The sequence below is a fragment of the Limulus polyphemus genome, unplaced genomic scaffold (genome assembly GCF_000517525.1).
Source record: "Limulus polyphemus unplaced genomic scaffold, Limulus_polyphemus-2.1.2 Scaffold374, whole genome shotgun sequence".
Classification (NCBI taxonomy): Eukaryota; Metazoa; Arthropoda; class Merostomata; order Xiphosura; family Limulidae; genus Limulus; species Limulus polyphemus.
This window is the reverse complement of record NW_013665984.1, coordinates 385,770-395,145: the sequence shown is the minus strand read 5'-3', so window position 1 is coordinate 395,145 and position 9,376 is coordinate 385,770. Positions and strand designations below refer to the sequence as shown.

Here is a 9,376-nt window from a genome sequence, read left to right as displayed (position 1 = left end):
AATAGTGGGATTGACCGTCACATTATAACGCCCCCACGGCTGAAAGGGCGAGCATTTTTGGTGTGTCGGGGATTCGAAACCGCGACTCTCAGATTGCGAGTCTGTTTTACATGATAAGCTTGTCTTGTGCCCACGTGTGGGTGATGTTTTAAATCTTATGCTTTTTTATTTTAAAAATACTGTTTGATATAGCCGAGGAGATGATCAGTATTTAATAACAGACTAAAGTTCATCTCTAACATGATTTATTGAAGAAATATGACGTAATTCATCCAAAACTGCCCCCTTTCAATATTTTAAGAATGATGTAGTTTAAAATTTGAAAATATTGGATTAACAGACATCTTGCGAAAGACAATAGTTTGATAATACTAGCTTTCAATCCTAATTAATGTGTCCGAAACAAGGTCACTGTTTTGTAAATGTTTTAAGTTGCGTGTGATGTTGAGGTGCTGATTGTTGAGGAAAGCATGAAAGTGGAGTAAAATTTCGATCCATCGATGTCATATTCTGAATATTTCATCGATGAATTAACGGCACACTTCATATAAAACCGGAATAACAAGGTTTTCCCTTTAAAAACGGTGCATAAAGAGAACGAAAATGACTACAGCAGCTCTATGTATGGCTCCAAGTATTACCAAGAAATTGGGACAAAAATACTCGAGGTAAAATAACATCTCAAAAAGCGTCCTCTTGATAGCCAAGCGGTTAGTGTACTCGTATTCGGAATCGTAGGTTCAGCATTTTGAATCTTGGTAATTCCAAAAAAAAAAGCGTTCTGGTTTGTGACGTGTACAGAAATGTCTGATGTAACACCTAACGACGGCCGGAGAATTCACTGATCGAAACGTTGTGGAAAATAATAATACACATAATAAAAACGAGTAATTATACCATTAGTAATACTAACTCCTTGTCTTAATCATTCCGAAAAAGTGTAGCAGAATATTAAAAAACAGAATTAGAACACCGACTAAAACAAATACAGTTTCCGTAGTAATCTATCTTTCTCATAACGGAAAAATTTAGAATTATTTGATACAAACACTACCCCCAGAAATCAATCGGGATCGTGGCTGGGTTTTGTAATCTTTAGTATTAGTTATAACTACATTTCCAATGAATATTTTCTAAAAAAAAACACTGTTAGATACATTTATTCATTAAGGCTTTCTTCACTTAATATATATTATTTTCCTTTGATATCTTTCAGAAATGTCAGTGAAGTATGTTTAACTATGCAAAAACTTTTGAACCCAAATATCTGGTATGCTATTATTTATTTTGATAATATTATATTTGCCAATACTGTTATGAAACGTAATTTATCACTGTTTAATGTATATCTGTGTTCTTTTTTTTTTTCTAAAGTAACGTTTGTACTATCATGGAGGCTTAAGTAAGAAACCAGTTGTAAGTTCAGCTTTGCTGAAATACAATAATCATGCTCTAATGATGCCATGTGAAAATTAAAACTTATTTTAATTCAGTTATTTTCAGAAACAAATCATGTACAGTTATTTCAAAATGCCGAAACTTCTCAGTGTGCGTTGCGAACAATCAGATATTCAATGTTTTATTACTTAACTTTTTCATCCGTGAAGAGATATTAAGTATTACAAAACACACTTCATGTTACTGTTGTGATATTCAGTGTTAAATCAGGATGTATTATTATAATTATGTTATGCAATACACTTCACAGGAGGCAAGTTGTATTCGATAATAATTTCACTTGGAGAAGAGAACTTTCTTACCTATAACGGATCTCAATGGGAACATCGACATTATACTAGACTGGCAAGTTTCTCAATAGGTGATGAGCAGGGGAGGGGCATTGTGGAGTATGGTGAAAGGTGAAGTTTATAGAAATTTTCCTGATTGGACAACAAACTGTTACGTCTCTTAATTAGAGCTGCTAAGAACAAACCTAACATCTTAGACAAAATTACGCTTTTAGTAAATTCATTCAATATAGACGCATTCGAGTCTTCTGACTTGACATTTGTTTTCGAAGCTACAAAAATAAAATTCTAACGCTAATAAAATGTACTTTTTAGATAAAGTAAAATAAATACTATCTATTAACTTTAATATGATCATATTAACATAATTCCAAAGTGAATAACTAATACAATGGATCACAAATGTTTTACATTGCTTTATATACTATCTACATTATTTCAAAGGAAAAATTTGATCACCTTGAGAAAAACTATATGATTTTATTTATTACAAGATCTAATCTTCCAAAAGGTGTTTTTCATTAATTAAGCACAAAGTGTACATTTGAGCGCTTACAGAATGGATTAAGATACACAGTTTATTTGTGAGAAAGTATGTTTATTTTAACTCCACTACACTTTATATTTAGCTAATGTTAAATAATGTAAACACATTGAACTTCATGACAAACTTATGATTTCATTGAAATATCATAACTAATTACAAATCGTTTCGGGTTTCAGCGAAATTGATTTAATTAAAGGGATTTCGTACCTCTTTTTTTTTTAATATAAGAAAATCGTAAAAGTAAAAAAATTCGCCTATTATTCATTTACTTTTATAAAGCAGAATGGATAAACGATGAAATCTACCGAGACAATTTTACGACGCATGACATAAAAATAGTACTTAATTTTCTAACGTTGAAAAAATAATGTACTAAAAATAGGCTTTGATATTCTTATTTTAAATACATTCATTATTTTAAAAAATTGCACAAAAAATATGGTGGCATTTTTTAATTGGCAGTTATTTTCAATATTAAAACACTATAAACGGAATTCAGAAAAGGTTTTTTGACCGTCACTCTTATAACTCACCTATGGCCCCAAAGCAGAGAGCGTGTTCCTGTGGCAACAAACCGCGAGCCATTAATATCCTGACTTACAGTATAGGCATGCTAACTAATAAGCCTTGCCTCACCCGAGTGTTTAAATCATGTTTAATGTAACTTACGTGCTCATATAATAACATCGACATGTTTTAAGACGCTTTACCTAAACGTATTTCGGAAAGTTATTCAAATCCTCTAACTGGTGCACAAGCTAAAGTTGCCTATCGTTACATTTCGCATGCTTATCATTTCATGGGTCATTGTTACATAGTTTAATTAGGCGGTGTGTTTGTTGTTAAGCACAAAATTACACAATGGACTATCTGTGCTGTGCTACTACGAGTATCTAAACCCGAATTTTAAAGTAATAAGGCTCCAAACTTGCCGCTGGGGCTTAATTAAGCGGAAATACACACATCTAAACCTTGTTAGTTACATTCAGTGTAGCGTACATACAGTTGCTATTTCGAGAGTTATTGGTGTACTATTGGTGTATTAAAGGGAGAAGGAAAAAAAGAGCATTGTGTTTTCAGTTTTGTTTTTATCAGAAAGTGAAAAACTCAGTTTCAAAGAAAATCATCATAAGTTGTAAAAGTTCATGGTATATCTCTTAAATATTTAATAGTTAATTTGAGAAACTTGTTAAACCTTGAGGAAAGAAGGTTGATTATTGACTCCAACAGTATTGAAAGCACCGAATCCTCTGGACGAGACAGTTGGTATATAGGCAACGAGTTTTGGGGTAACTTCCGTAACTCGTGCCCGTCAGTGGCACAGCTATAGGTATGAAAGCTCATAAAATCGGGTTTCGATACCCGTAATGGGCACAGTGCAGCTAACCCATTATGTAGTTATGTTTAACTACAAACAAACCGTGATTCGTCTGTAGGTCTGCGAGAATCAAGATGGTCAATGTTTTACGTCACGACGATGTGGACACAGTGAGAGCTAGATGATGATAACATCAAAATCTACCATAAACGTAAAGTTGAAAAACGCAGCTAGATATATTTAAAGAAATAGACGAATGTATTCCAAGTTACCTGATGGCTTTACGAACAGTACTAAGAGCCTGTTCCAATCGAGGATGTTCCGTTAGGTGGCGTTGATAAGCAGCAGTAGTTAGTACAATGCCATTGGGAACATGAAACTACAGTAATGACGTTTTTCGGTTAATATATCACTGAAATGTAATGTAAGATACTGAAAGCTATACATTCTTAGAATAATGTTATCCTTACTAATGATCCTAAGAAAAATATATGTTTACTGTTACCTGAGGTTACATACCAATACACTCTGTAAACCGCATCTGTACTTAATAGAAATTATAAGTGAGATGACTAGTCAGAGTATTTAATATTATGTGTATTCTATGATGCATAACTTCAACTCTTTAAAATAAAACCAACATCATAATTATTATTTTATATTATATACGTATATATAGGTAATCTTAATTACCAATATCATATAACCAAATCTATTTTTATTTCAATAAAGATGCTTTATAACCTACTTCTTCCACATGTAATTTACTAAACATAAATAAATCGTTGTAACTACAATATGATAGTCGGCTTTTCGCTATCTGTCAAAGGTTAAAACTAAATTAAAATAAAGTTTAATACTGAGATTTACTAGATATTTTCGACATTTCTTTCTTTCCAGTACAAAAAAGAAAGATCAAGTGGTACTGGAAATAACATTAAATGGCACAGTAAAAAGCATTAAATGATATAGAAATTAGCATTAAGTGACACAGGAAATAGCATGCAGTAACACAAGAATTAACATTAAGTGACACAAGAAGTAATGTTAAATGACACAGGAAGTGGAATTAAGAGATCCTGGAAGAAGTATTAAGTGACATAGAAAATAGCATTAAGTGTCTCCGGAAGTAGAATTAAGTAATACAGGAAGTGCATTACATAAAATAGGAAGTGGAATTAAAAGACAATGGAATTAACGCTAAAGAACGTGTGAAAGAGGTCAAGGTAAATTAAATGATTCAGGAACGAACATTAAGAGATATTGGAAGTAGCTAACCTGTCCAGTCTCACTAGCCAGTTCCAATAAACATGCCAGAGACATACCCTTTCCTCCAGCTACTTCCGAACTCATGCACAACGAATCAGTCAAATCTAATACTTCAGGGATAACTGCAGTCCCACTTAAGTCTACGTCTGAAACCATGGATGCGATACGTTAATTGATTATGGAGATGAAGGCTCATCTGCAAGATGGTATATCTTAAATAAATTTATTTCGGATTATTCGTCTTCGAGAAACTTTGACTGAGCTTATAAAACTAATTAAAAATTATAGATAAAGATGCTGAGATATAACCTTGTCATAAACACAGAAGTATCATAGTATATCGCTTATAATAAATTCATTCTTAAATTATACAGAAGAAACGTATTAACAACAAACTGAAGTATTTACAAATTTTATTGTTTGATAATTATTTGTACTTAATTCCCTTTAACTAATTCTAAATTTTTTCGGATTTTGAATGTGACAAAATATGTTAAAATGTACTAAATTTCGTCATAATTCTTTCTGGCTGCTTTCTCTTAAGGGCTACGGAAATCTATTTATTATTGTCAGAATCGATATTTCTTCGGGATAATCTATCGAACATTAAATACATTATTCAGATTTAGATGATAAGGGCGTTATTTTCTTCTGTAAATGTGCTTCGTAATGACAGCGAATTATATGTTTACATGTCACTTGAATATGTATGATATTGCACTTTTTGTTAAGATATCTTTATAATAAAACTATATAATGTATCCATTAATGTTTGCTTTATGAAAGGCAAATAGTACTTACTTTGATAACTAGTTTATGACTATGGTATGAAAGTGTATTGAATGTTTTAAAATCCTGTTCAGCTCTGAATTCTTTGGCTGTTTCTATTATTATATCATACACAAAAATCTGTTGTTAGCTATGAAATGTTTGGGTTAGTGAACTGAAAAGTTGAAGTGCAGCATAAGTAATCATAAGTAGCTACCATATACTTTTATAAGTAGTTACCATATACTTTGATAAGTAGTTACAATATACTTTCATAAGTAGTTACCATATACTTTTATAAGTAGTTACCATATACTTTGATAAGTAGTTACCATATACTTTGATAAGTAGTTACAATATACTTTCATAAGTAGTTACAATATACTTTCATAAGTAGTTACAATATACTTTCATAAGTAGTTACCATACACTTTCATAAGTAGTTACCATATACTTTCATAAGTAGTTACCATGTTCTTTCACAATCAATTTCTATGTATTAGCTTTCGATTAACTATGGTAGAACAACTCCAGTATACTTTCCAAAGGCTAAACAATCAAACGAATCGTTCGAGCTTGGTAGCCATTTCATTTTTACCGTCAGAGGTCGGTAGAAAAATACGTGAAAGCGACCCCAAACAAAGCTGATCTGCGCAACAAGTGCACTTTCTTCATCACGCGAGCGGTTCGTGTGTTACAGTTCAAAATAGTGGACAAGGTCGATCCGCACCCATATTTATAGCATTACCTTTAAAACCCGGCAATTTTGGGTACCATTGCTAGTTTAATATAAAAATGAATATCCAGGAAGGAATTGCGTTTTAAGGATTCTCTAGTATCGCGTCAAATATCCTTTTTTCTTTCCTAATAAGTTTTGTTTTCAGCGACCAACACAACTGTATACTATTAAATTCCTTCTTTATTAAAAACACGCAATTTTGTTTTCCTAAACTTATTTGATTCTTATTTCAGACTTTCAAAATCACCATGTTAGCGGTTTATTTGTAAATTTTACATTAACGCGATCTTATTCTACGTAAACTGTGAAACGATAAAAAAAATAGTGGTTTTAAAATAAATCATAAACCTAACTTTATGAGTTATCCAAGTCATAACCCTTACTACATGGGTTATCTGAACCACAATCCTTACCATATGAATTATGTGAACAAAAATCCTTGCCATGTTAATTTTTTGAACCATAATCCTCATCAAGTGAATTATTTGAACCATAATCCTCATCACGTGAATTATTTGAACCATAATCCTCATCACGTGAATTATTTGAATCATAATCCTCATCACGTGAATTATTTGAACCTTAACACTTACCGCATAAGTTATCTGAACCACAATCCTTATCATATGAATTATGTGAAAAAATTCCTTGCTATGTTAATTTTTTGAATCATAATCCTCATCACGTGAATTATTTGAACCATAACTCTTAATAGGTGAATTATTTGAACCTTAACACTTACCGCATGAATTATCTGAATCATAACCATTACCATGAATTATCTGAATCATAACCATTACCATGAATCATCTGAGCCAGAACTCTCATCACTTAAATTAGCTGAAGAGTAACCCTTACGACACGAGTTATCTGAACCCAAACTCTTAAAAAGTTAATTATGAGAACCACAGTATTTATCATTTAAGTTGTGTGAACCATAACTTTTACCATGTGAATTATCTGAATCATAATTCTTACCACATTAGTTTTTGAAGTGTTTCCTCTCAGTAGGCTTTATAACGTCATGCTAATATTTTCACAGCACAAATTAATTTACTAAGTATGATTTTATAGAGATAGATTTAATGTACGTGCGTGTAAGTTGTGTTGAAAAACGTAAAATTAACGTATTGTGACGTGCATGCACATTCACATTTTGTGTATACAAACGTATTATCAAGTAAACGTATTTCAGATGTTAAGTAAATACTAGGGTAATCTTGATCATGGTGTTTTACACTAACATTTACTAATGACAAATATTTCTAGAAACTTTAGAACACAATGTGTGATTTTTTTTTTTGTTTTAAACTTAAATATTTCATAGTTAAAACAAAACTAGCTCATGATTTTTTTACAACTGACAGTGTTAAATTTTATAACTAATCTATATGTAACTAGGGTTACTTACCAGTGTTGAAAAACGTTTTACTTTTTTCGTTTTTATCCATAGGTCTTGGTATTTCATTTCTACCAAACGTTTACATACAAAATTAAATGAAGATTTTAAAAAAATGTTATTTTCCTGTAAAACATAGCATTAAATACAGATGGCACAACATCATGCAACTAATTCAAATAGCAAGTATACAGTAGCTGTCATCAAACATAATCGTGAAAAAAACTTTTTCTCACAATATATATATATATGTATACTATCATTGTTCTTTCATAAATTTAATATGCCGTTTCAAAATGTTTTATTATATTTTAATATTCTGAAGAAAAATACTCAAAATAAATATTCAAAATTCCAAGAATTTCAAAGCAAAGGTTATACAAAAGTAAACTGTTTAGATAACTGTATCACATAGAGTGTTTACAGAATTTTCTTTTTATTGTTATATTTTCAAACACAATTCATCGATTTTGTCTACAAAATCATTATATAGATGAGCAATTGTGAAGGTATAATAATGTAAGGAAATTATCTTTTTAAAGAACAAATTACAAAATCCATGTAATGATGTAGATGGAAAAAAAAACTGCTTAGCCGAAGGTTCCAGGAGAAGTTTTGGCATTAGTGTCATTGATGGAAAATTATTTTTTGAATCTGAATAAATAAATTATGTCATTATATACAAACACTCGTTCTAAATAAATGGTGCCACCATTTACAAACACTCGTTCTAAATAAATGGTGCCATCATATACAAACGCTATATAGAAACATTTGTTCTAAGTACATTTTACCATCATATAAAACACTCTCGCTCTAAATAAATGTTACCATTATATAAAACAAACACTCATTATAAATAAATGGTATCATTATATAAAGGTACTTATTTTAAAACATTTTCAGTTAATCCTCAACTTTATCAATCTTGGTCAAACACTATATCAGTCTGTTAAGTGTTTTATTTAAACATGCAGAGAGATACGTTTCAACTTCAGAAATTTCACACTATTCGGTTGGGGAAGAAAAATCTAAGAGTTAGTGGTGGGTCCTGCTGATTAGCTACTTACTCTCTAGTCTGTCCAGTCAAAATTAAGGAGGGTTTTACAAAGATAGTCCTCTGTGAAGCTTTGCACAAAAATTCTGAAAAAACAACAACAAACAAACAGGATGAAATGACTTTTAGATCATACAGCCTTTTGTTGACTTTTACGTATATCATACAGTCTTTTGATGACTTGTACGTGTATTATACAGCCTTTGAAGACTTTTACGTATATCATACAGCCTTTTGATGACTTTTACGTATATTATACAGCCTTGTGATGACTTTTGCGTATATCATACAGCCTTTTGATGACTTTTACTATATCATACAGCATTTTGATGACTTTTACTATATCATACAGCCTTTTGATGACTTTTACGCATATCATACAGCCTTTTGATGACTTTTACGTATATTATACAGCCTTGTGATGACTTTTACTATATCATACAGCCTTTTGATGACTTTTACGTATATTATACAGCCTTTTGATGACTTTTACTATATCATACAGCCTTTTGATGACTTTTACTATATCAT

General features: G+C 31.1%; 2 protein-coding genes across 2 annotated transcripts in view; both read right to left on the bottom strand.

The window, feature by feature from the left end:
- The window catches only part of LOC106457795 (putative phosphoenolpyruvate synthase), a 33,891-nt gene extending 26,030 nt beyond the window's left edge, over positions 1-7,861 (bottom strand). Inside the window, exons 1-3 of the mRNA XM_022383842.1 lie at positions 7,801-7,861; positions 4,892-5,078; positions 3,886-3,992 (exon numbers count right to left, since the gene is read on the bottom strand). The gene's annotated coding sequence lies outside the window, so the exon portion shown is untranslated. The remainder of the gene's footprint in view (positions 1-3,885; positions 3,993-4,891; positions 5,079-7,800) is intronic.
- LOC111085413 overlaps positions 1-9,376 on the bottom strand; it is a 36,361-nt gene that overhangs the window by 4,180 nt on the left and 22,805 nt on the right. The window contains exons 10-11 of the mRNA XM_022383841.1: positions 4,892-5,028; positions 3,886-3,992 (exon numbers count right to left, since the gene is read on the bottom strand). Of these exons, the coding sequence (XP_022239549.1) occupies positions 3,886-3,992; positions 4,892-5,028 (244 nt within the window). The remainder of the gene's footprint in view (positions 1-3,885; positions 3,993-4,891; positions 5,029-9,376) is intronic.